Source organism: Corvus hawaiiensis, chromosome 23 (genome assembly GCF_020740725.1).
Source record: "Corvus hawaiiensis isolate bCorHaw1 chromosome 23, bCorHaw1.pri.cur, whole genome shotgun sequence".
Lineage (NCBI taxonomy): Eukaryota > Metazoa > Chordata > Aves > Passeriformes > Corvidae > Corvus > Corvus hawaiiensis.
This window is the reverse complement of record NC_063235.1, coordinates 6,460,763-6,486,575: the sequence shown is the minus strand read 5'-3', so window position 1 is coordinate 6,486,575 and position 25,813 is coordinate 6,460,763. Positions and strand designations below refer to the sequence as shown.

General features: G+C 53.2%; 3 protein-coding genes across 5 annotated transcripts; 1 reads left to right on the top strand and 2 right to left on the bottom strand.

The window, feature by feature from the left end:
• Positions 1-593: 593 nt before the first annotated feature.
• Positions 594-15,270, bottom strand: ELOA (elongin A). Its single transcript, XM_048326822.1, has 11 exons — positions 15,112-15,270; positions 10,232-10,288; positions 9,494-9,612; positions 7,484-8,696; positions 6,349-6,463; positions 5,836-5,991; positions 5,365-5,462; positions 4,950-5,130; positions 4,407-4,518; positions 3,998-4,149; positions 594-3,476 (listed from the first exon to the last, which is right to left on the bottom strand). The coding sequence occupies exons 1-11, from the start codon at positions 15,181-15,183 to the stop codon at positions 3,415-3,417; spliced, it is 2,337 nt and encodes a 778-aa protein (XP_048182779.1). The 5' UTR covers positions 15,184-15,270; the 3' UTR covers positions 594-3,414.
• Positions 15,271-15,371: 101 nt separating this feature from the next.
• On the top strand, positions 15,372-22,711 carry LOC125337287 (kelch-like protein 31). 3 transcript variants are annotated; one of them, XM_048326824.1, is made up of 3 exons: positions 15,372-15,569; positions 18,386-19,597; positions 20,508-22,711. In XM_048326824.1, exons 2-3 carry the CDS (start codon positions 18,408-18,410, stop codon positions 21,232-21,234), a joined length of 1,917 nt encoding a protein of 638 aa, XP_048182781.1. In that variant the 5' UTR covers positions 15,372-15,569; positions 18,386-18,407; the 3' UTR covers positions 21,235-22,711. The 3 variants fall into 3 exon arrangements, with proteins under 3 accessions (XP_048182781.1, XP_048182780.1, XP_048182782.1); XM_048326823.1 differs by having other exon boundaries at positions 15,372-15,666; XM_048326825.1 differs by lacking the exon at positions 15,372-15,569 and adding an exon at positions 16,189-16,335.
• On the bottom strand, positions 21,581-24,626 carry RPL11 (ribosomal protein L11). The gene is made up of 6 exons (XM_048326852.1): positions 24,575-24,626; positions 24,038-24,188; positions 23,583-23,689; positions 23,089-23,220; positions 22,600-22,710; positions 21,581-21,656 (listed from the first exon to the last, which is right to left on the bottom strand). The coding sequence occupies exons 1-6, from the start codon at positions 24,578-24,580 to the stop codon at positions 21,627-21,629; spliced, it is 537 nt and encodes a 178-aa protein (XP_048182809.1). The 5' UTR covers positions 24,581-24,626; the 3' UTR covers positions 21,581-21,626.
• Positions 24,627-25,813: the final 1,187 nt, after the last annotated feature.

Below are 25,813 nucleotides of genomic sequence, written 5' to 3'. Positions count from 1 at the left end.
GTCCCGGGGAGAGGTCCCGGTGGTTCCGGGAAGGGCTCCCGGTGGTCTCGGGGAGAGGTCCCGGGGAGGGGTCCCGGTGGTCCCCGGGAGGGGTCCCGGTGGTCCCGGGGAGAGGTCCCGGGGAGGGGTCCCGGTTGTCCCCGGGAAGGGTCCCGGTGGTCCCGGGGAGAGGTCCCGGGGAGGGGTCCCGGTGGTCCCCGGGAAGGGTCCCGGTGGTCCCGGGGAGAGGTCCCGGGGAGGGGTCCCGGTGGTCCCGGGGAGAGGTTCCGGGGAGGGGTCCCGGTGGTCCCCGGGAGGGGTCTCGGTGGTTCCAGGAAGGGCTCCCGGTGGTCCCCGGGAGGGGTCCCGGGGAGGGGTCCCGGTGGTCCCCGGGAGGGGTCCCGGTGGTCCCGACCCCGCCCCGCCCTGACCCCGGCCGGGGAAGCGCGAAGCTGCTTTCCCGTAAAGGCTCCGGGGGTTTTATCCGCGGGGATTGTTCCAAGCAGCGCGGGAACCGGAGCGGCACCCCTGCCGGGATACCGGAGCATCACCCTCCGAGGGGCCGCTTGGTGTGTTTAACATTCGTTGTCAGAGTCAGGAAAGAACGAGCAGCAACGGTGCAGTGTTTGGCTTTTATTGAGACATGATTCTCCTCTTTTTCATATAACTTATCTAATTAAAATATTCATCTTAGTTACCACAAAAAAAAAGGAACATAGAAAATTGTATATATACACAGTTTGGGAGCAAAATACAAATACGAGTCCAAGTCACTCCCCCTCCTCCTCCCGTTACTCATCCTTCCGGGATGGGGTGGGAAGGGGGAAGAGGCGGCTCTGCTCCATCCTTTAGTGTGTGGTGGAGCACAGAACAACTGCACAAGTGTCACGCCCCGAGACTGGGAAGGAGCACTTTGATCCCAGACTTTGAGTAGTGTGTCCCCCAGGGAAATATCCCTGCTCTGCTCCCAGCTGAGGGCCGGTGCCCACCTCTCCCCAGGCTGGATTTAGTGTCCGAGGAAAAGGAAGGGAAGGTTGAGGGGTTGGCATCATCCCTGTGAGAGCAGAGTTACACCAGTGTCACCTCCCTGCAATCCCACAAACAAAACATGGACACAGCTGGCAAAGCCTGGAGCAAAGGGGCTGCTCTGAGAGGGAAAGAGCATCTCCCCAAAACAGCAACGCTTGGGCCGTACCCAGAGCTGAGTATGGAGCTGTGATATCAATTAATTGGCAGTTTAGCAGTGCCCAGAATCGTTCTTGGGCAGCGCCCAGATCCTTTGTTCAAAGCTCCATCGTGTCTGAACGCGATGCCAGGCTCTGCTTCCCTCCCCTCTGCCCCTACCCCAAGTACAGAGGAGAAATAAACAGTAGCACAACGGTCAGCAGAAGAGAATATATTGTTATCTAATTAAAAATACAGCAAAATTAAATACAGCAAAAACGCAGGAGTAAGGAGCCATTATTTTACAGCACAACACACACTGAAATGCTGCACGGTAACATTAAAGCATCTGGGACTGTAACAAACTTACAGCACATGAGAGTCTGAGAACATTTTTCCAAGAACTTCAAACTAAACAAAGAACAGAACAAATAAACAGGAGACAGGTGTTCAGAATGGTTTTAAAGAAAGACTTTTTTTTTTTTTAAGGAGGAGGAAAAAAAAAAAATAAAAGGAAAGAAACAACCAAACAGAAACCAGAAGCAAAACAGGGATTTTTCTAGAGCCCTCCAGGGAGGACCCTTCACAGCAAGATTTCCCCCGGTCAGTGCACACAGACAACTCCACCGGTTTGGGATTTGGCAGCCACGGAAAGCCAGCAGCAGAGCTTCTCAGGAGCTGCCAACAACAACAGCATCCACTACCAGCATCTTTTCCACCCAGACAGCAAAGTCCTAGGGCAGCAAATATGGCTTGGAACAGGAGAATCCCTCCCCTCTCCGACCCACTCAGACCCCCGAGCCCTGGGGTCTCCCCAGCCCCATGCTCTGCTTGCACCACCCCTGGGGTTCCCTTTGGGGCAGGCACAGAACAGGAGCAGAAACCTTCCCCAGACACACCCCACAAGCAGAAACCTTCCCCACATCACAGCCAGCTCCTGCCTGTGTCCAGCTCCGGCCTTGGCGAGCCCAGCTGCCATCCTCACGTCCTCACCAGGGCTCCCACCTCTCCAGGAGCTCCAGGGCACTTCCTGACACTCCCACCAGCCCCACCAAGCACCTTCTCCTTCCAGAGCTCCAGCTCCTCACACACCAGGTACAAGGGAGCCTTTTGAGCTCCTGCTCTGAAGGACACACACGTGTTACAACAGCCACATTCCGTTGCTCACTTCCCTCCAACCTCATTCAAGTGGTTTCAGGTTCAAAGACCAAAATCCTTGGATTTTTCCATAGAGGGGACAGAGCAAAACATACAGGGAAAAGACAGGATTTAGGCACCAGCTTCCCAACTGGAAATAAATCCTTTGCAATTCCACACAGAAAACAAGACAGAAGTATTCCTTCTTCCCGCTAAAAGAGGCAAACGATGCCTTCACTGATATTTAAAAACTGTTTTCCATTGCAAAGTCCCCTATCTCTCTCCAGATAAAAAGTTAAAATCTGACTTGGTGCACAGTAAAACTTCTCCCAAATCCCTGGCAGTTTTATTCCCAGTAGCCAGCAGAAGACGACAGCAGCAGAGGAAACGTCCCCAAAGGCTCTTGGCATCCCTGCAGGACCACAAAAGCACCTGTACAGGATCTACAGCAACAGCACAGAGAAGGTCAAGAGCTCAGATTTTATTGACACACACGAGCAGGGAGCAAAGCCTCAGGACTGGATGCACTTGCCAAAGGACTGACAAGTGGCTGGGCCACTGGTCCTACCTGTCCCAGAGTCTCCAGGTGAGACTTTGGGCCCAGCAGGTACCAGATCACGAGGAAAGGCTCCTGTGACACCCCAAGTCCACTCAGACAGATGGATTCCAGCTCGAGTCACCAAGGCTGACCCCGGGACTGGGTTGGGAGGGGAGAGACTACTGGGAGCGACATAAATAATACAGCAGGGTAGAGGGGCAAAATATTAATTAAAATGATTTTATAATTTATTAGGAGGTTAAATAGTAAATAAGTCTCTGGATCTTCCACTCTCAGCAGGTGCCAAGACTTCACATTTTCCTGTGTCGGGAGATTCTGTACACCCTTCTTTCGACGGATGACAAAGCCAGAAACAGAATGTTGAGGACAGGGGGTAAAAGAGAGGGGCTTGACACTGAGAAAGGGACCAGAATAAAAGATAAAATACTGTGCCGTCATCTTGTGCAGATCAAAGCTTCTCCCAGCAGCTGCAGCCTCCAAAGAGTTCAAAGATAAGGAAGGGCTGTTTGGGTACCTTCTCCCCCTTCAGTGCCACTCCTCCCCAAGAGAGAAAGGCCCAGCTCAGCACTGCAAACTTATCTCCGAGAGAACCTGTTTTTGAAAGCTTTGATAGTCTTTGCCATCATTGGTGCAATTTCTGCAAAAGAGAAAGAAAAAAAAACAAACCTCACCACTGAATCAAACAAAAAAGGCCCCCACATGAAAGCAAAAGCGACAGACTAAGAGCTGAGAGCGACTCAAAGCTGCAGCCCTGGCAGACACGAGTGTTTGAGCAGGGCCCATCAGAGTTTTCAGGTCACAGGCTGAGGAGAAGGCACTGCTGTCTGCACTGCACCAACACAGATCCCTGGTGAAACCCTCCCTGCTCCCTTCCCAAGAGAGCTGCACTCCAATTCCAACAGCTGGACAGACACAGGGCAGCAAAGGCAGAGGTTCTGCCTCACTGCTACCATTAGGACAGGCTGATAGTCAGCTCTGAGCAGGTGAATCCGATGTTTACCTTTGCTTTTCCTCATGCAAGAAACTTGAACAGATTTCTTAGAGAGAGAAGAGATACCAACATCAACCCTCCTGCACAGCCTGGAATTCTCCCAAAGCAGAGGCAGCTGCTTGGGAAGGAGGAGCTCTGAGATGGGATGTCCTGCAGGTTGTACTTACTCTTCACTGCGGGTTTCCTGGGGTCGTAGGAGGAGAAGGTGCTACCTGAAGATGGGACCGAGTGGGCACTGCTGGTGCTGGGCCCGTCGTAGGACTGCTCGTCACTCGCCCGAGCGTGGCTTTTGCTGGATGTGTACAGGACTGGTTTTATTCTGGAACAGACACAGGACAGGCATTTCCATAAAGGGTTCACCCTGGTTTGAGGCAATTCTCCAGACACAAGCCACGTTTGTAACAGCGCAGTGGCTGATGCAACGCGGAACCAGCAGGGACCTGGATCTCTGCGCTTCCCAGCGGGAAACAGGCTATTACAGTTACAAGTTTCCCTGCAAAAGGAGCTCCCAGACACACAGTATCATTCCCTGATCTTCAGGGGCCAGAGCAGCAACTGCTACAGAGAAACACTCACTTGGTCTTCTCTGGCAGAAGAGGGCCTCCAGTTCCAAACTTCTCCTGTCTCCTCCGTACGTCCCGAGGGGGCTTCACCGCAGAGTTCACAAATGCCATCTTGGCCACTCTCCCTGCAAGAGGACAGAGGGAAACATCACTTAGATCCAGCTGTCTAAAAAGGAGGCTCCTCACTGCTTGTCTTACTACTGACAGTTCATCCACCTCTCCACAAATCCATCCATTCCAAAGAAATAGTGACAGTCTCCTTCCCAAGGTCTGAACCTCTTGCAGTGAGAAATCAGACTGATCGGCTCAGCAGTTCTCATTATGTTCATCCAAAAAGCAGGAATGCTTTCCCCTCCCTGGTTTTGGAGCAGCCATGTGGAACAGGAGGTGCCTCTGCAGCCCTACACATCCTTGCTGTAAAAAAGTTGCCCTGCATCAACACCACCATGGCTGAAAGCAAGACACCGCTAAACCCCGAAGCAAAGGCAAGCATACAGAGCTAAGCAACTCCTAAACTGGACTGGTTTTAAGCCCAAACCCCTTCCCTGAGCCCCACCTTTGGGTTTGTTGGCGTGGGCAGAGCCGATGTTCCGTGCCAGCATGAGCAGGCGCTGCTCGCGCGCGTCGTGCAGCCGCAGGTACATCTCCCGCCACGACTCGAACTCCTCGGGCTTCTCGTTCTTGAAGTCTCGAAGGCAGTGGTTGTGCCACAGCTGATCCGTGTCCTCCACCAGCACCTGAAGCAAACCCACACAGAGCTGGGATCCCTCCTGACTCCCTCCAGTCCCCTCTCCCGCGGCACCAGCTCAGTGCTGGTGTCACTGGAATTCCAGCAGGGCCAGCTTGCAGCTAAGCCAGGAACTCAGGGCTTGCAAAAGCCACCTCTTGCTATGAAAAAGCTTTGTTTACTATTCTGCTCTTGCAGGTGAGGACACCCCTGCACATCACATCTCTTCTCCCAAGGCACTCACGTGGTTACATTCCTCGATGCGATACAGCTGCTCCGGGGTGCACCTCTCCAATACCGGCTCCAGCACGGAGAAAGGGACACCACCCACTTCATAGATCGCTAGAGAGAAGCAAGAAGCACAGGGTATTACTTATCCTGCTCCTTCCTTGCCAAGGAAAGGGCTTGACACCTTGAAACACAGGGGAAAAACTGCAGTGTTGCACAACACCATGGAGGATGAGGGGAGGAGAAAGGAACCTCACGCACCAATACCTCCAGGTTAAGAAATATCTGTGCAAGCTCTGTTTGCCACAATTTCCAGTGCTTTAGCACTGCCTGAAAACATTGTGGGTGCTGATTCCTGCAGCACCTGAGCTTCCAGTGGGATTTGTCCCGTATTAGTAACAAGGGGAACTGCTGGGGTCTGTACAAACAAGTTGCCAAAATTTCAGTGCACCTGCACAGTGACTCTGAGACAAGGAAAGGTACTTACAGTCGATGTTGTTGCTGAGGACCCTGATACACTGCTGGTACAGGGACATCATCTTTGGGAGGTAGGCAGTTTTGGAGCCAGAGTACACCTGCATTTTGGAATTTAACCGTCGGCCTGTGAAACCCGCTTCGCTCTCCTCCACTGGCGAGGACACTGCTGTGGAGGGAAATGCTTGGAGTGAGCAGAGGACAGAGAAAAAAAAGAGCCTGTCCTGATGAATGGCACAGGAGGCACAAGTTGGAGTCACCCAGAAGCAACCTAAAGGGCAAAGCCTTCTCCAAGAGACCTGCAGGGCAAGCTCAGGAAGGACAAGTCCAAAGCCCAAGCCCCAAAGAAGGGTCAGTGAAGGACTCTTCTCATTTCTGATGGAGCACGTAGGAAGCAGCTGCCTTTTCTCCCTGAAACCTCTGCCCTTGGCAGACCCCAACAGAAAGACTTGAACCCAGCCAGCATCTGCTCCCGCTCTCTCCCACAATGTGACTCATTCCAAACCCATTTTCCTGCCCAACATACCTTTCCTTTTTGTCTGGGAGCAGGTGATGGACTCAATCGAGGGAAGAGGACGATAATTGGCCTGGATGGGGGGCAGGGGGATGTCTGGTAACGTTGGTACCACATCTAAAATTATCTGGAAGGAAAGGAGGTACATGGAATAAGACAGGAATGCAGCAGAATGTGACCTTCCACCAGCGTACAAACAGCACTGAACTGGGGGGGGTTTTGCATATTTTGAATAAATCACTCAAAACTGATCAGTTTGCACCACTGAACAACCTCATGTGGTGACTGCCAATAGGAAGAAGCCAAAATTTGGGATCTGAATCACTCAGCACCCTCCAGAAAGAGCCATCCACATTTTTAACCAATTCAGAACAAGCTGAAGCACTTCCTTGATCACAAACACTCATTTACCAGTTCTGCCCCTTTTCCTCATTCTGCAAAAAACTGCAGCGGTGGAGGAGAAGGGAACCTCAGAAACTGAGGGAAACTGAAAACTTTGATATGAAGTTTTATGAAGCATTTATCAGAAGGAATGGCAAAGCAGGGTTTAAAATGCTGTTAAACATTATAAAAACCACTTTATGAAGAGCCAAGTGTTTCCAAGTTGAGTAAAAAGATGAAACAGTAAAGGTTTTTGCATATTAGTCCCTATTTATATACCAAACCCTGGCACCCATGTGACAAAGGATCTGTATAGAAATATTGCTCATTTTCCAAGCTTTCACAAAAGAAGGTTTGTCTTCTGGAATGAGCTGCCTTGTACCACCAGTTCTCTCCCATTTCTGGACACCAGAAAAGGTCCATTTTAGAGAAGCATAAATACTTGAGAGGGGAGACACAGGAACCCTGTCAGCAGGAGATGCACTGCAAACTGGGCTGGATTCTAAGCTCCCATCCACAGATACTCTGCCTTCTCACCGAGTGCATCATGTCCAATACTCTTTCACACCAATATTTAACTGAAGGTTCTCTCTTTTACTCTCCCTGTTTTTGAATAAACATAAAATAATAAAACATAAAATCCACCCACTGCATTTCTTTCTCCCCCCCTTCACCCACTTTTCCAATGGGAAAACTAACAAGGCAGAGGACTGAGAGCAGCTGGTCCCACCTTTTTTTTTCACTCTCAGATCCTTCCAAACCTTACCCTCTTTGGTTTAGGAGGCTCTGGGGGTTTCTTCTCTGCCTTTTTCTCACTTGTTCTCTTGTGGCTTGAACTCTTCTGACTGGAGCTTGAGCTGTTGGTGCCGGCTTTGGATCCGTTCTGCTTGCTGTGCCCTCGGTCTTTGTCCCCAGCTGACCCAGCCACGGGTTTGACCACTTTCTTTTTCTTTTTCTGGGGCTGGTCGTAGCTGAGGTACGACTCAAAGGACATAGTAGGTTGTTCAAACTCATCCTCTGCTTCCCCCTCCCCAGAATTTGAGGAAAAACCCACTGATTTTTTGTCCACCTCGGAGATTTTGCGTTTCCCCTCCGAAGACTTTAAGCTCCCAGAACCCCCCTTTTCCTTGATCCTATTGCCTGAGTCACTCTCAGCTTTCCGTTTCTCTGCGTTAGAGCTCTCCAGGCCCTGCTTGGACTTTTCCAATTTGCTCTTCTCAGAGTCCCGATGCTTTTGCTTCTTGACGTGGTTGTCCAAAGACTCCTCCGAGTGCGGCAACGAGTGTGACTTCTCCTTCCTGGAGGTGCCGCTTTCCCGATTCTTCTCCTTTTTGGTGCTCTCCGACGTCCTCTGCTTCTCCTTGCCGGCCGCTGCCACGGGGGATTCTCGGAGCTGCTCTTTGAAGGAGGCCTTGTGCAACCTCTCTGGGCTGAAGGCAGAGGTCCTGTCATCCTCTCTGCCATCGAGCCGCTGCTTCTTGTGCGAGGATTTGTGCTCTTTGCTCCGACTCGCGCTCCCTTTGTCGCAGAAATCGCTGGAGCTCCGCTCCCGGCCTGCCCCGAGCTTCTCCTGGAAGCTGTGGCCTTTGCTGGCTTTCCGATGGAATAGTGTTGGTTCTTCCTGCTCCTCAGAGGCATAAGGGTCTGTGTCCACATCCTGAGGGCTCTCACTGGGCTCAGGTGACACAGCTTGTCCACAGTCCGAGTACTCCTGATCTGAAGAGAGCACCGGGGAGGATCTGCCCCAACCCTTCCCCTGGTGGCTGCTATAGCTGTAAGTCTCATGTGCTCTCTCAGGCCTAGGATATCTTTTGGACTTCTTTTCCCTATGATCTGGGCTATAAGACTGGCTGCAAGAAGGCTGGAAGGGTTCTGAGTAATCCTGATCAGCTTCCTCATCCTCTCTGAGGGAGGATTCCTGATGCCTTTTGCTCGAGCTGCTCCTCTCATAGTCACGGTCTTCAGAGTCTAGGTTATTTCTGAAGGGAGAAGAAACCAAAAAGAGTTAGACTAAAACTGCCCAATATGAATGAAAAGAGCCATTCCCTGGAGTGGAACACCTCTTACAGAAGACCAAGGCTGTATTTGGTGGCAAAAATCCCACTAAATCTCTAAGGAGCGGCAACAATCAGGGATTTAAAAACTGCATTTCTAGTGCAAGAATCGATGGAGCACTTTTATTAGGACTAGAAACAGCTGTGTACAGAACCTTCTCCGTGCCTACACACTCCTGGCTGTGTGACACTGTGGGAAATGTCCCCCAGTTCAACATGTGGGAATACCACTCATTTAAATTCCCATTAATAACTGGGCCTTTATCACCCAAACCTTTTTGATCTCACTGCTGAGTTCACAGCTTTGTTACTGCCACATGCCTGCTAGCAACAACTTCCAGTTTCCACAGGATTCTGGCTCATAAAAGCATTCTTTCAAATTACTTGGGCCTAGAACTTCCTGTCTTCAGAATCACAAAATGGGAAGCAAGCAGATTGCATCTTTTGCTTTATTAAGGGCACTTTTTTTGGCATCTCCTGTTAATCTCTTCATCAAACTGCAAATTCTTGAAAGTTGGCCCCAACTTCCACATGAAACTGCAGCTCTCAGCATCCCAACACTCCAGAGCCAGCAAAGGCAGGAAGTTTCTGCCAAAACAAGGCAAAACCCCCAGGCAGAGTTTGCATATTGGTTTTACAAGTTTTTCCAGAGCCTTGGCCAGAGAGGTTTAAAATATCCACTGAGAAAACATTCCCAAAGCTCATCCATGGGCTTCACTCACCGCTCTGCCTCCTGGGCCACCGGCACCAGCTTCTTCCACCTGGCCACAAGGTCCTTGGCAAAGTCTCCCACGAGCTCGTGTTTCCTTAGGCTGTTCACAGTCTTCCCCACTCCTGTCTCCTTCATGAGAGAGCCACGAATCCATCTTAGCAAAACAGGAATTCTCACCCCTGCTAAACTCCCTAAAGAGTCACTGAAGGCAACACACTCCCTACTGCTGCAAGGGAGAAGGTTCCTTGCTCTAACAGCAAGGATATCACTTTTATTATGTTCTCAGCTGACTTTATACCATTCACTACATGTAAATCAAAGAGTTAATTCTACCTTAGTCAAACACTAATTATTCGTATTAATAACCCAAGTCAGTATTTACCATGAGAGGCGGCAAATTTGAAGACAGAAGCCATTAAAAACTGTAAGGATTAGCACTTCCTCATTTCCTGCTGATTTGTTATTGCTGGGATCTGCTCCAACTCTCATATCCCAGTCAGGTGTTAAGCTTTTGGGAGAACTGAGGATGACAAACTGTCCTCCATGGCTTCCCACCTGCCCTGGCACGCTCCTTCCCCGTGCCTGGCACCTCCAGAAACTTATCACAATCACAGCCGTGACACTGGGCTGTAGCAGGTGGCCGAGGTGACACACCCAGTTCCAGGGAAAGCAGCACTTCCGTGGAAAACAGCTCTCCCTGGGACTCGGCAGACACGATGAAAAGCCCGAGAGATTTCACAGCTCTTACCACGAGAATGTCAACTGTGATGGGTAACTCTGACAGCCTCTTCAGACTCTTCAGCAGCTGTGGAGACAAGAGGAGAAGTGTTCAGCGTTATCACACGGAACCACAGACAGGGATTAGGGAGGAAGAAAATGCTGCACTGCCTGAGAGCTCGTGAGGAAGATCCAAGTGCCTGACAGCTGCTGTCTCGCTCCAAAAAAGCTCCTGAGAAGCTGAACACGAGGGCCAACTGCAAAAAAATCTTGTCTCTGCCCACAAGAACCCACCTGAAAGTTTTGTAACGCACTCAAATATTAACGTTTGCTTCACAAGGGACTGCAACTTAAATCTGGCTCAAAGCACCGGGAACAGAAACACACAGCAAGAGGAAGAAAGGACTGGGAAGCCTGTGACTGTCTCAAGGTGGTGGTGGAATCACCCCTTGGCAAGAAGGGTGGGAACAAAACAAAATAAAAAGGGGAAGGGAGATCTCTAGATGCTCCTAAAGACCTAAGAGGGGAACCTGTGTCTCCACTGCCAACAGGCTCTTTTCAATCAGGTGCTAAAACAGCACCTGATCCTTTCCAAATTCCAAATTCCCTCCCTCTTGCTCCACTCTTTTCTCTTCCCTTCACCTCCACACACCCCAAGCAAGACCCTGCCAGCACCGCCAGCTGTTCCATGGGACAGGATGGGACAAGGAGCCCTCTCCAATGAGCACCCCAGCGAGGAGCTGCAGGAGCTGGACAAGAGGAAACGGCCTCAAGCTGCACCAGGGGAGGTTCAGGCTGGACACCAGGAGGAATTTCTTCAGGAAAGGGTGGCCAGGCATGGGAATGGGCTGCCCAGGGAGGTGGTGGAGTTCCCATCCCTGGAGGTGTCCAAGGATTGACTGGACATGGGGCTCTGCTCTGGCTGACAAGGTTGGACTCAATGATCCTGGAGGTCTTTTCCAACCTTAATTGTCCTGGGATTCTAAGTGCAGGGGATGTTCCTGTACCTCTGCCACCCAGGTGGTTTGGGACATGGCCTCACCACGATGTCTGTTGGCTCTGTAGCTACACTACATGGTAGAACACATCTGACAGCACTGTTGCCCCTCACATCATTTCCCACAGCTCAGCTATAGCCACAGTCCAGCCTCATCAGCATTCCCATTATTATAGCTCCTATACAGCCCGGGCTGTGCTCAGCACTCCTATGCTATATGCCATACAAAGGGCTGCCCCTGATCCAGATCTTCTCTTTAAAGCACTGTGCTCGTGCTCCAATCAGCACTGTCAGCCTAAGCTGACACCCAATCACCCCCACGCCCACCATGCAAGGATCAGACAGGTTTGCAGGTTTCCTTCCTTTTGAGGGAAATGACTTCCTTTAACCTATTTGGGGAGCGCTCTTGCTTTCAGAGAGGAAACCCTCCTCGATACCCAGAGAAGGCTTCCTCTGACTTCAGCAAAACCACAACTTCTGTTCACTAGAAACCACTCCTTTATATTTAGGACCTGATAACTGTGACAGAAGGTTTCGGTTTTCTTAGTTTAGAAGAGTGAAACACTGATAGCAAGAGTAGCTGCTGTTGCCTTGCCAGCACAGCTGCTCAACAAGTGCACTAGCAACTGAAGCCATCAAACCAAAGGCAGCAGAGACTCAGCCACCTCTGCTGCCTTCCCTTGGACTGCCTGCCACAGTTCAGGGGTCAGGATCCCTCTGGGAAGGATAAAATCCTTCTGGGATTGGTAACAAAGGAGTTGGGACTTGTGTGCACAAAGGGGAGAGGAAAGGAAAGAAGGATTGATTTTTGTATTAGATAGAAAAAGAGTAAACCAGGACAATATTAAAGCAACTCTGTCAGCTAATTAAATTCCTAGAAAGGTTTTTTCAGAGCTTACAAAATCCCACTGTGAGAGTAAGAACCAAGGGAGAACTCGTTCTGGTATCCCTAAATCTTCCCAAATATTTTCCAGCTACACCCCTCTGCAGCATCTCCCACAGTTCTGTTTGCTCTTTAGTTACTTGTTGCCTTCAGGGCTGAATTCCAAGAAGTGCTGTTCTCAATGGGAATGCTGTTCTCAGTGTGGTTGGAGACCAGGGGAGCCACACACTTGATCCAGAACACGTCTCATGAGGAGCTGAGTTATTCCACAGCCACTGCAGTCGGCTCCTCCGTGGAACACAAGTCCTTGTGCAGGAAATGCACCAAGTGAGACAACTTTGATGCAGTGAGGCTTAAAAACTTGTACTAAACTTTATTTCCTTTGGTAACAAGCTGATGGAGTTCATCCCACTGAGGCTTAAAGGGACATCAGGAAGAATTTTGGACGACAGGAGGAATTTCTTCACAGAAAGGGTGGTCAGGCACTGGAAGGAGGTGGTGGAGTCCCCATCCCTGGAGGTGTTCAAGTAACAACATGGCACTCAGTTGATATGGAAGGGTTCAGTTAAAGGTTGGACTCAGTCTTGGAGGTCTTTTCCAACCTGTAACAATCCCGGGATTCTAAATCTGGCAGGTCATCTTGGAAATAACCAAGGTTATACAAATCCTGTGAGGAAAAGGTGACCAGGTGGGAGACAGAAAACACCAGGCTCGTATCTTGTGAGACACACACGACAAAACTCTTCTAAAACACCCCAGCACAGGGCAGAGTTTCAGTCAATCAGCCACAAGACACAACCCATAAAACCTTCCCTGAGTTCCAGCTCCAATGAAGTTCTGTTGAACATGGGTGGATTGTTTTCTTTTTCTGAAAGAAGGCAGCCAGACCGTTACGACACTAAAAACACACGCTAATATCAAACTGCTCCGTGAAGATGCTCATGTTTTCCTTCTCTTCTTTCTTCCCATAGCCCTGAAGCAGAGCTTGTACTTCCTCTGCTGGAAAAAAAAGGCTCTTTCCAAACCATGACAGCACTGTCCAAGATTTCACTCACACTCTTCTGTGCCAGCAGCCCGATTTTCACCCGAAACCAATAATAACAACACTTTACACCTTTCAGCAAGGCAACGAGTTGTACACGATACTTGGGCAAATATTATTCTTTCACATTCCTGATAAAATATTTTCAAAGGACCAGGCAAGAAACGTGAGGACTGGAAATGGTGTAAGGGTGGGCAGCACCCAGGGATGCTGTGGATTTGTCCCACTGATGGGGTAAAACTTCTAGCACAGGAAGGTCCTCACAAGATCTATCGAGACAATGCAATGGCAACTAAATTCAGGCTTAAAACCATTAATGCTTCCAAGGACATGGTTGAAAAAGTATCAGAAATAAAGAATATAGGTCACAGGGCCTTTCTGCTGGGGAAGAAAAGAGGTTTTCAAGTCATTACCCTGCTTTACTTCCTCTGCCTGCCCTTGCAAAACCACACAGGATCAACAGAGCAAGAAACAACTTCGCTCCACGAGGTCACTGGAGAAAGAGTCGGCTGTGCAAACACTGCCCCGAGACTTGCAGTGCTCCAGAAACACACCAGCAGTTCTCGCCCCAAGCTCACACAAGGGTCACGAAACAGCAGCACAAATTCTCTGTGCACGGAGCACTGAGACAATATTTGAAGTCTTGCCCATGGTCTCAGCACCACAAAGCTCAGACCCCCTGGAACTGACTCCTTGGCAGTCCCTCAGCTCCATTTGGGGCTTCACCAGTTAAACCCTGCTCTGGTCCTGGCTGAGAGGGTGAGAAGAGTAAGCAGATCCCATCGCATCACCCCCAGGCAGGCTGGAGCTCCTACAGGGGCTCCCATTTCAAAGGGTCAGCACTCGAGCATCCTCTTCTCTTCCTGGGTGGTGGGAGATCTTGGGAAGAGAGTCCTGCAGGTGTTGGTCTCAGTGAAACAGTCAGCCCAGCACAGAGCAGCTGCACAGCCCTGCCTGCCTCCTCTTTTACTCGAATTACACAAAACGTGAACCAAACACGTGTGAATACTCTCAACAGATGCTCCCGCTTTAAAACAACAGAATGGAGTAACAGCATGCCCAAGTTCAACCATTATTCCAAATTTCACTAGAAAAACCAGCTCTGAATGCTGGTGCCCAGCAGGACAGTCACTGTCACCAGCCGAATGTCACCGAACACAGCGAGCCCAAGGCAGGTCGGGGCAGCGCAGCAGCCGCTCCACAACAGCTGCTGCAGGCAGCGCATTTTGGCAGCGGCCACATTCCCTCGTGGAGAGGGGCGAGAAGAGCCAAGAGAGTCCCCCAAGGCCAGAGGGAACAGAGGCGACAAGAGCCAGCTCCTGAGCGGGACTCGTGTTCCCCCAGCCCCGCGGCTGTGCCTCCCTGCGTGGGCTCACACAGCACCGCGGCTCTGCCACCCAACACGTCACCAGGGCAAGACTCTTCCGGCGACTTCTCCGCTGCCCGTCTGCCCAGCCGGGCCCCAGCCCTGCCAAGGGGGATCCCAAAAGGGACCCCTGCTCGCCACTGCCAAGGGGGATCCCAAAAGGGACCCCTGCTCGCCACTGCCACGGGGGGCCTCAAAAGGGACTCCTGCTCGCCACTGCCAAAGGGAGACCACAAAGGGGACCTCTGCTCGCCCCTGTCACGGGGGGACCCCACGCGGGACCCCTGCCTGCCACTGTCGCGGGAGGACTTGCCGTAGGACCCCCGCCACCACCCCAAGCCCGCCACGACGGGACCCCAAAAGGGACCCCCGCCCGCCCGCCCGCCGCAACGGAACCCCCCGGGCCTGCGAGCCTGGCCCGGGCTGGTGGCACAGGGGGAGTCCCACCGGGGACAGCCCCCGGGCCGCCCGCACGTCTCACCCCACGCACCGCGGCCCCGGCCGGGCACGGAACTCCACGCAGGAGCAGCCGCGGCGGAGGGCGGCCCTACCACGCGCCCCGCGCACTCCCGACCCCCGTCCCCACCGCTGGAACCCCGGCGGGCTGAGGCAGCCCCCATCACCTTCTTGGGCTCGGCGCTGCCCGCCAGCCGCGCCTGGAGCCGGCCCACAACTTCCAGCACCGACTCGGCCATTTTTACTGCTGGAGAGCCCGCGGCGGCGGAAGCGGCTTCAGCGGCCGCCGGGCCCACGGTGCTGCCCCGCCGCCGCCGCCATCTTGGCTGCGGGCAGGAAGCGGAAGCGGCGCAGCGCGGCCTCGGCCATGGCGGGTCCGGGCAGAGCGCGGCGGGCGCCATGTTGGGGCCGGGCGGCGCCATCTTGAGTGCTGGCAGGGCCGGGCTGAGGGGAGCGCGGCCGCCGTGGCTCCCTCAGCGGGGTCGGGGTGACAGCTCCGCCCTCAGGATGGGCTGTGGCAGAATGCCAGAGTAGCTGGCGTTAGAAGGGACCTCTGGGGATCGTCCAGTTCAACCCCCTGTCAAGGCAGGGGCACCTGGAGCACGTGGCACAGGAACGCGTCCAGGTGGGTTTGGGATGTCCCCACAGAGGGAGACTCCAGCCCTCCCTGGGCAGCTGTTCCAGGGCTCTGCCCACGCTCAGGGAAAGAAGCTCATGTTGAGGTGGGACTTGTTGTGTTTTAGTTTATGGCCATTGCTCCTCATCCTCTCACTGGGCACCATTGAACAGAGGCTGGCACCATCCTCTGACACCCCTTGGAGATGTTTGTGGGGATCGATGGGATCCCCTCTCAGCCTTCCCTTCTCCAGACTGACCAGGCCCAGCTCCCACAGTCTCTCCTCATCAGAGGGATGCTCCAGTCCTTTAATCATCGTTGTTCCCTCCTTTAGACCCGCTCCAGCAGCTCCTCGTCTTTCTTGTCCTGAGGAGCCCAGAACCAGACACAGTTGTTCCTGAGGCAATGTCACTTCACTCCTATTCCTGTTCCCTCCCAATGGCTGCTTTTCTTTGGGATATTTGGCAGCAAGGATGCTCTTGCAGTGCTGTGTCTCAGCTGAGTCTGAACCTGAGTCCAGCCCATTCCAGGTCTCAGTCTGGACCTGAGTCCAGCCCTTTCCGTGCCCCCTGGGACTCAGCGAGGGCGGCTGACCTCACGCCACCCCAAAAGCCTGCTGTAAATGTAGAAGTGATAAGAGCAGTCAGCTGGCTGGGAGAGGGGGAGAGGAGGGAGGAGGATGTTGCGTGGGGAAAGTTGAGGGTCTCTGTGCCTCGACCTGCAAATCCTGGTGCTGGGCAGAGTGTCCCGCTGGACTAACCTGTCTGAGAGCAAGGTAAGAGCAGGGCCAGCCTGTGGGTGAGTCACAGAGAGCCAGCACACACCTGGCAGGATCTGCAGAGACCTTGTGTGGGGCTGGGAACTGCTGAATAATGGAAACAGTGGCATGGGGAAAAAGTCTTTGTTGCTTTCTAAAATGGGGCTGGAAGAATTATTAGCAGTAAAAGAGTGCCTGGAGCTGCAGTGTCCCAGGTAGTTTTCCAGGCTGGCTGGGAGTTGGCTGTGACCCAGACTCTGACTGAACCCACCAGCAGGAAAAGGAGAGAGACTCTGTCTGGTTAGGTATTAAAGAAAATAAGCCTGACACAACTTTCTGAAGACAGAGTTACTCTGCTCTGCTATTGGCTCAGTAATCAGGGCTGAGATTAGCAGCACTGAAATGATGTGAGGACAACGATTGTCTTTTAAGAGAAATTTAAACAGCCAGAAAAAAGCTTTCCTTGCTGTCTTCCCTCCATTCTGTCTGGGCCCTTTGAAAGCTCTTCAAATCACTCCAGCTCCCTAGATTAACCCAGCAGCCAGGATTAATCTGCATGAAAAACACCTTGTTCAGGTCACTGCAGTGACATTTCAATCAGGAGCAGCAATAATGTCCCATTTTAAGTTAAGTGCAGGTAATAAAGGTCGCTCTGCCCTCCCACAGCCAGACTTTGGAATAACTCAAACTTGTGCTTCAAGTTGGGAAGTCTGTCAAAGGTGCCCAGAGGGGACAGGCAGAATCCCAGGGACATCAACCCAGACCTTCCCCTGTACTTGTGTGAAGTGTGCTGCACAGTTAGAAGATCTTTTTTATCCCAGAACAACTTCCTTCTTGGCAGCAAGGAGGCTCTGGCAGTGCTGTGTCTCAGGGAGGGGCAGGTCTGAGGCATCTGGAGAGAAGACCTGGAAAAATATTTTATTTTCCTGGGAAATTCCAATATTTAACCTGTATCGTCATTTTAAACCCAGCTGAAATGATGAAACTGCTGATTTTTCTGAGGAGTGGATAGTCTGGATAAAATGTGTGTTTGGAAACATCCAAGCATTGTTGCTCGGAAAGGGCAAATCCCAGTTCCTTCTCCCAGTCCTGAGCTGGTGTCAGAAACCATTTCACATCCAAACACAGGGAGAGAGCAGCATTTGGGCCCCCGTTTCAGGACCCACTCCAGGATGTGACACCGTGATAGACGAGCTCTCAGCGGTGTAAATTGGGGTAGCCCCGTGAAACACCACAATTCCAGGGATGGCTCAAGTGCCCGGGACTTTGCTCCTGAATCCCTGTGGCTTCTGAGTCATGCCTGCTCCCTCTGCTCTCCCTGGCACCCTGAGCTTGGCCATGCTGGCACTGCCACTTCCCCACTCCAGCCCAGCCTTGAATCCTCTTTCCTGACAGGGACTTTTGCTAAACTTTTCCCAAACTTTTCCCTTCTTCGTGTTTTTGCTGGAGTCTCCTAATGCCCCCCTTCTCTCCTGGCGCTAAATACAAGCTGATTACTCAGTTCCAAGAAACCTGATCTTTGTGGCCAAGAGCAATAAACAGCCCCAGACATGTGAGACAGAGCAGTAACAGCTATTTCTGGCCAGATTTGTTCCCTCATCTATTGGCTGCTCCCAGCTCCCTCAGAGGAGGTGAGGTCACTGCTGAGTTTCAGACTGGAGGTTCAAAGGGAATTTGGGAACATTCAAAAGCTGTGCCTGAGTCAGGTGAAACGCACCCTTGGTGTCACCCCAGACAGCGGGGCCAAGCATGGCCCCACCCCACACCCCAGGACCAGTGGGTGCTCCCAGTTCCCAGAGCAGCCACCCAAAATCCTCAGTCCTTTATAACACCCCAAAGGTGCTGGCACTGGTTGAGTTGAGAATTCTCTCCTGCAGTCCCCTCAAAGCCTTTCCCACAGCTCAGAGGGGTGCAGGGCTTAGGGGGGCAGTTCCCATCCTCCTCTAGGCTTGACCCAGATGTTTTTTGGTTCAGTAGGAGTTTTTCCTTTGCTTTTTTGAATGCCCTAACGAGCAGAAGGACACCTGCACCCCCACTATAAGGCTTCTCACCCCTCCTTTCTCATCAGGTCCCATTCCAATCCTGCCAAGATGGCCCCCAAGAAGAAAACCCCCGTGAAGCGCAGGGTGGATAAGAGGGACGCACCCGTTGCCCCAGGCAGGGTGGCAGATGCTTTGCTGGGTGTGGAACACCTCCATCACTGCACTGGTTTGCACGACAGCGGCTCCAACGGCTTCCACTGCTCGGTCACAGAGGTCGAGGCGCCAGAGCACGGAGCCGCCCTCCTGCAGGGGCTGAACCAGATGCGCCGGGAGCGCTTCCTCTGCGACCTCACCATTGCCACCAAAACCAAGTCCTTCGAGGTGCACAAACTCATCCTGGCCTCCTGCAGCCACTACATCCACGGGCTGCTGCAGAGGGACCCTCAGCTGTGCCAGCTGGAGCTCCGTGACGTGTCCCCGCTGGGCCTGGCCGCCGTCATCGCCTTCGCCTACGCGGGGACGCTGAGCCTGTCCCTGCACACCATTGGCAGCACCATCGCCACGGCCACACGGCTGCAGGTGCCGGCCCTGCTGGGGCTCTGCAGCGACTTCCTCGTGCAGGAGATGGCTGTGGAGAACTGTGTCTACATTGCAAACATCTCGGGCACCTACGGCCTCAACCAGGTGAAGGACGCCACGCGGAAATTCATCCGGGAGAACTTCATGGAGTTCTCCAAAACTGATCAGTTCATGAAACTCCCCTTTGATCAGGTCAATGAGCTGCTGATGGATGATGGCCTGCAGATACCCAGCGAGGTTGCAGCCTTCCAGGCTGCTGTCAAGTGGCTGGAGTTTGACCCCAAACGCGTCCGGCACGCTGCCGACCTCCTGAGCAACATCCGCTTCGGCACAATCCCAGCTCCAGACCTGGTCAACCACATCCAACCTGTGCCACGCATGATGCAAGATCCACAGTGCCACAAGCTCCTCGTGGATGCTATGAATTACCACCTGCTTCCCCACCAGCAAAACAGCCTGCAGTCCCGGAGGACCAGGATACGGGGAGGCCAGAGGGTGCTTGTCACAGTTGGGGGTCGTTTAGCGTTGTCTGAGAAGGCTCTGAGCAGAGACATCAGCTACAGGGACACAGAGGGAAACTGGAACAAGCTGACGGAGATGCCAGCAAAGAGTTTTAACCAGTGTGTGGTGGTGATGGATGGATTTATCTACGTTGCGGGTGGTGAAGACCAAAATGATGCCAGGAACCAGGCCAAGCACGCTGTCAGCACCCTGAGCAGGTAAGGTGGGCCCCAGCTGGCCACACAGACCCTGGGGAGGGGTCAGAGCTGTGCCGTGTGTGCCTGTGCCCCCACTGACCCTAGGGGTAGATTTAGCATCCCCAGGGTTCCTGTTGTCCTTCACACTCTTGTCTCCGTTTCTGTCTTCATCATTTAAATAAGGTTTGTTTCCTAAATCTCCATAAACTGCCACTGGATTGCCAAGGGATTACTTTTCAAAGAAGGGAGGAGTAACCACGGCAACCTAAACCATGCAGTATTTTGTTTGCAACCTAAACCTGAACTTCCCAGTGGCTCTGCCCACGGCTTGGCTCAGCCACCTGAGATTGCACAGGCAACATCCTTGGCACTTCTTGAGCCCAGCCCTTTATCACCTCATCACCACCCCTCGGTCAGGAACCATCACTGGGCTCCTTATCCTGCTCTGAGTGAGGTTTCAGGGAGCCACTGGCAGGTCTGCTTTCTCTTTCTGGCCTGTAGCTTATCCACCTTTCCCAGGCTGGCCCTGTGTCCCTGCAGCACCGCTCTGGGCACACAGCAGTTCCCTCTGCCATCTCGTGGGCACACAGGGAACTGGTGCCTTCTTATCCTGTCCCTGCGTCCACTTCTACCTGCCAAGACTCAACAGAGGGACAGCGACAGTGCTCTGGGACACGTCAGAGCAGTAGCACTCAACATTTCCAAGGCAGGCTGGAGCCTGTGGGGCAGGAGCAATGCTGGGCTGTCCCCAGGGTTGGAGCAGCAGCAGCACAAGTAGGATTTAATTCTGTGCAGTGCCCAGGTGCTTTCTCACTCCTGGAGAGAAGCACATCCAGAGCTCCTCCCAAGGCAGATGGCTGGCAGGCCCATCCTCCTCCCCACAGCTCTGCAGCTTGTCCTGGACAGACAAGTTCTGCCCTTCCTCCCTCAGGTATGACCCACGCTTCAACACCTGGCTGCACCTGGCCAGCATGGAGCACAGGAGGTCCCACTTCAGCCTGAGCGCCTGCCACGGGCTCCTCTACGCCGTGGGAGGGCGCAACGCCCAGGGCCCCCTGGCCTCCGTCGAGTGCTACATCCCCACCACCAACAGCTGGCACGGCAAGGCCGGCCTGGAGACGCCGCGCTGCTGCCACGCCTCCACCGTCATCCACGGGCAGCTGCTGGTCACCGGCGGCTACATCAGCCACGCCTATTCCCGCACCGTGTGCTGCTACGAGCCCGGCTCGGACAGCTGGAGGGAGCAGCCCAGGCTGGGCACGCCCCGGGGCTGGCACTGCGCGGCCACCGTGGCTGACCGTGCCTACGTGGTGGGGGGCAGCCAGCTGGGCCCCCACGGCGAGCGCGTGGACGTGGTGGCCGTGGAGTGCTACAGCCCCCTGACGGGGCAGTGGAGCTCCCTGGCACCTCTGCCCGTCGGGGTGAGCACGGCCGGGCTGGCTCTGCTGGAGGGGCGCCTGTGCCTGGTGGGGGGCTGGAATGAGAGAGCAAAGAGGTATCAGAAATGTGTGCAGTGCTACAACCCCGACCTCAACGCGTGGGCTGAGGACGAGGAGCTCCCCGAGGCCATCGTGGGTGTCTCGTGCTGCACCATCACACTCCCGCGATCCCTGAGCTCCAGGTCCAGCTCTGTGGCCTCAGCAGCAACCAGCACGTAAGAGCTGAGCTCCTTCTGCCAGCAGCAGGGAAGGACACAGAGCTCGGGAGTGTGGGGCAGCTGGATAAGGAGGCACACCGATGTTCGGAGTCACTGCAAACTTTGGGAGCTAGGAAATTGTCCCCTGAGCTGCCTCTGTCTCCATCTCACAGCTTCAGCAGGGAATGCTCAAGTGGGACAGACACAGAAACAGGACAGAAGAGCTTTTCTTCCCAGCCTGCAGCACTGGATTGCAGCATGGATTGGAAAAAAATGTGGAAAAAAACCAAAGAATAAAACCAAACCATAATAATGGAGGAGAAGGACCCTCGCTCCCATCAGCTTCCCCACAAAACTCACAACACAAGTTAGGGGTTAGAAAAATTTATTTACTTTTCTGGTAACAGGAACTGCTCATTTACCAGGAAGAATGATGCCATCATACTGTGAGGGGAAAAGAAAAAAAAAAGAACCAAGTGAGAAATCACCAGCAGGTAAAGGTGCAGTGCTGCTGTGCAGAAAACTCGAGTCACAGCAGTCATTCCAAGGCACCAGCCAACACTAACACGGACGAGCAGATTTCCTGCAGCCAGCTGCCTCTGTACCTTTGTGCTGTGCTGGAATATCCAAGGGGCTGTGCTCAGAGAAGCATTAAGCTCTGCTCAGCAGCCCCCTGAAACAAGCTCCACTGGTCTGGACCAGTCCCAAAATCTGGGCCCTGAAGGTACCTGTGCCACATGAAGCACAACCAGGCAGGATGGGGGGAAAAGGAATTCAGCAAGATCAGGCTGGAGGCCTCCCTGCACAGGGTATGACCCGTGTAGGTCCAGGCAGAGTAAAGAGCCCTCAGGCAGACTGTGCAGACTTTTCACCTCTGCAAAACTATCAGCAGTTCCCCAGCTCTGAGATTTCCAACCCAGCTTTCAGCAGCTCCCATTTATTATCCAATTATTCATTTTATGGAGAGATAAGCACAAGAACTTGTTTTCTTTGGGGATCTCTCCATCCTCCCAAGTGTGGCAGCTGAGCCTGGAGCTGTGTCAGACCAACAAATCCTAACCCTGCCTTGTCTCTCATGAACCATGAACAGGTAACTCCTCCAAAACTGCGGGAGCCATTTACACAAGAGCTGGTAATTCCTTCCAGCTCTCCTGCCAAGAGCTGCTCTCTCAGTTCAGCACACTCAAAAAAGCACAAACAGCACTCGTGCTCAAACATTTCTGCTCAGTAGTAGCAGCTTCTACTGCTCTGGGACAGTAAAAATCTACAATTTAAGCACTCATCAAGATCTCCTCCTGCCCAGTGATTTGCTCCAGCCTTTCCATGAGGCATTTTGCTGACCCTTGCTAGGAAACTCTCAGGATACAACAATAAAGACGGACTGTACCTTTTGCTGGAACCAGCGCATGGCTTCCTCCTTCCCAATTCTGTGCTTGGCCCCGATGTTGCCAGTCCTGCGTTTCTTGTCAGCGATGCTGAAGCCCGGCCTGCCCAGCACCTGCAGGATGAGGCCAACAGCACTGCTTCATCCTGGCATTTACTGGTTTTCTTCAACTAAACAGCTGTCTAGGAGGGAAGCCTGGAATTTCCTCATCAGTGATGCCTTGCTGCACTTTCCTTCTCCAAACCCAGCCCAGCCGTTTCAGTGCTATCCCAGAGTCACAGTCAGAGCAACAGGATTTGTTTCTGAAGAGGCTTTGTGAGATTTGTCATAAATCAGGGGTTTTATGGCAGCTCTGGGAATCTCTAATTAGACAAACATCAACAAAATCCAAATCTATCTTCCAGCACTTGGCAGCAAGTCCATGGGAGCCAGTTCTTGTTCTAGGCTCCTTCTGGAGCTTTCCCCCAAGCCCAGGAAACAGGGAATACTCACCACGTAGAAATCCAGGCCGTAGATACCGATACTGGGATCGTATTTAATCCCCAGATCGATGTGTTCCTGGATTCCAAAGCCAAAGTTCCCGGTGTCTGAGAAGTTGTTTTTTCTCAATTCGTATTCTCGCACCTGAAACGTTGGTTGTTGGTCACTATTTTGTTCCTGACTGGAAGCAGAATTAAAACTCCTGGCCACTGCTACCAGACCCCCAACTTGTTCACAAGCTAACGAGTCTTTATCCCTAAAATTTTACTCCCCCAGCTTACTCCTAAATCCCAGCAGCAAAGACTGAACCCCAAAACAAATCAGCTGCTGCACCAATTAGTTCTTAAAGAAGAAACAGCACACAGATAAAGGGTGTGAACATTTCAGCCTATATATCTGACCTGTACCTAGATCGGGTGCAACATTTCGGAGCACACACTCCTTCAGTCAGAATGGAAAAGAGTTCTGTTCTTCCACAAACCAAAGATCCAGCCCAAAATTCTCACCTTCAACCCCTTCTCCAGAATCTCCTCTGCTTTGGCCCCGCGAACCGTGCAGTGAACAGCGATTTTCTCGTTTCTTCTGATCCCAAAGGATCTCACCGTGTATCGGGCTGTAGGCAGCAACAGTTACACTTAGGGGACAGTCGGAGAATTCCCACCCGGGGGGTTCAGAGCTTCTGAAGCCCAAATAAATTCAAAGGCATTAGAAAGAACCGAGGCAGCACCACGTTCCCTGTTCAGGGATGTTGGCAGAGCAGCAGCCCGAGTTTGGAGACAGAACTGAAATGACACAAACGTGCACCAGCCCCTGAATATTGAAGCCCCCCAACTCTCCAACAACTCTCCCAACACCGGCTCTGCCAAGGAGCCCCTTCCTGGGAATCGCGCTGCCGCTGCACCCACCGGAAAGGAAGGAAAACAACCGGGAAAACCACCAGGGCTCCTTCGCAGCCCCTCACCTTTGGAGAAGACGGGGGTCTGCCCCGTAAGCTGCTCCAGCACTTTGGCAGCGCGGGTGAGCCGATCCCCGCTCTCCCCGACGCAGATGTTGAGGCAGAGTTTGCGGATCCGCAGCTCCCGCATCGGGTTCTCCTTCTCACCTTGGTCTTGCTGCGAAGAGACCACACCGGGGGTAACCGAGGGTGCCCGGGGCACAGCCCGCCGCTCGCCCCGGCAGCCCCAGGACGGTTCGCCAGGGGTCCGCAGAAAGGCTCCCGCAGCCGGACACCGCGCCCCGCTCCCCGCCGGGGCCCAACGCCGGCGCCACGGCTCCTTCTCGAGCACCGCCGCCACCGGGCGGGCCGCGGCCTGTCACGGCAGCCGCTCCCACGGAGCGCCCCACCGGCTCCTCCGCGCCCATCCCGCCCCCGCGGCTCTCCCGCCGGCCTTCCCCGCTCCCGCCCGCACGGGCGGCGCCCGGACGAGCCCCGCCGAGCGCGGATGGCGGCGGATAGAGACGGCCCAGCCTGGTCCCGGCCCGCGACTGCGGCACTCACCGCCATGATGGAGGCGGGGAAGAGGCGGGCGGGGCGCGGCCGCGGGGGGTTATGGGAGGGCGCGGCGCGGCGGCGCCCCCTGGCGGGCGGAGGGCGGCGTTGCCACGGCAACCGCGGGCCTGTCATGGCTGCCCCATCAATTAACGCTCATAATTGAAAACAGAGTCCAATACAACAACAACGGGAAATTGTAATAGTAATTTTAACTAACTGAAACAACCCAAACAAGTGGTGCACAAGGCAGTTGCTCGTTACCCTTTGGCTGATGCGAGAATCCCTTCCCGAACCCAGATCAGCCCCAGTTTCTATCCTGGGAATGACTTTCCATGTGTGGGATATCCCTTTGGCCAGTGCAGGTGAGATGTCCCGGCTACACTCCCTCCCAGTTTCTTTTGCGAACCCCCTCACTGGCAGAGCACGAGAGCAAAAAAATAGAAAAAGAAGAAATAAAGGACTTCTTGACTTAGGATGGACATGACTTAGCAAAAACCCAAACCAAAGTTCATTCTTCCTTGGAGCGAGGATCAGGGGAAGTCAGGCGCAGATCCCCAGAGCACTTGTGGTTTAATACAGTTTAATTCACTGGCTGTTCTCACCCAAACTCAAACCCCCAGCAGCGGCTTCGGTGGGAGGTGCTGCGCCAGGTGTTGGAGCTGCTCTCAGTGAGTGTAGTTATCAGAGCCTCTCACCCCCTCACTGCCCCAAATTCCTTGAACCAGACCAGGGAACGCAGTCCAGTTTCACTTCACTCTTTCAGGAAAGCGTTGGTGGGTTTCAAGAGCTCTGTCTGGAATCTGGGTTCTCTTTCTGTGCCATTTGGGAGGATTGCAGCCCATTCCCTGCTGCAGTCAGGGGGGAGCAGAGCTTCCCAGCTTCTCTGGCAAGGGGGCAGGCCAAACCCACACCACTTTGGAGTCCAAACTGTTCTTCAGTGGCCACATCCTGAGCAGAAAATGCCTTCAATGAGGCTCACAGTCAGTAAGGATGGCACCAGCTCAAGGCTTTCCCTGTTTATCTCCTTTGCCTGCCTCCCCAGAGCCGTGCTCAGGGCTGCCAGCCCCAGCTCTGTAATGCCATCAATTGTTTTTTGCCCCAGTTGCTTTTAAGCAGGGATGAAGGATAAATGAATAATCAGCTTGTCTCATTAAGGAGAGAAAAAACGTGTCAGGAGTCTCTGCGCAGAGGGTGTGAAAAGCCTCCGGTTAAAAAGTAACGTTGCTGCTTCATTACGGATTTACT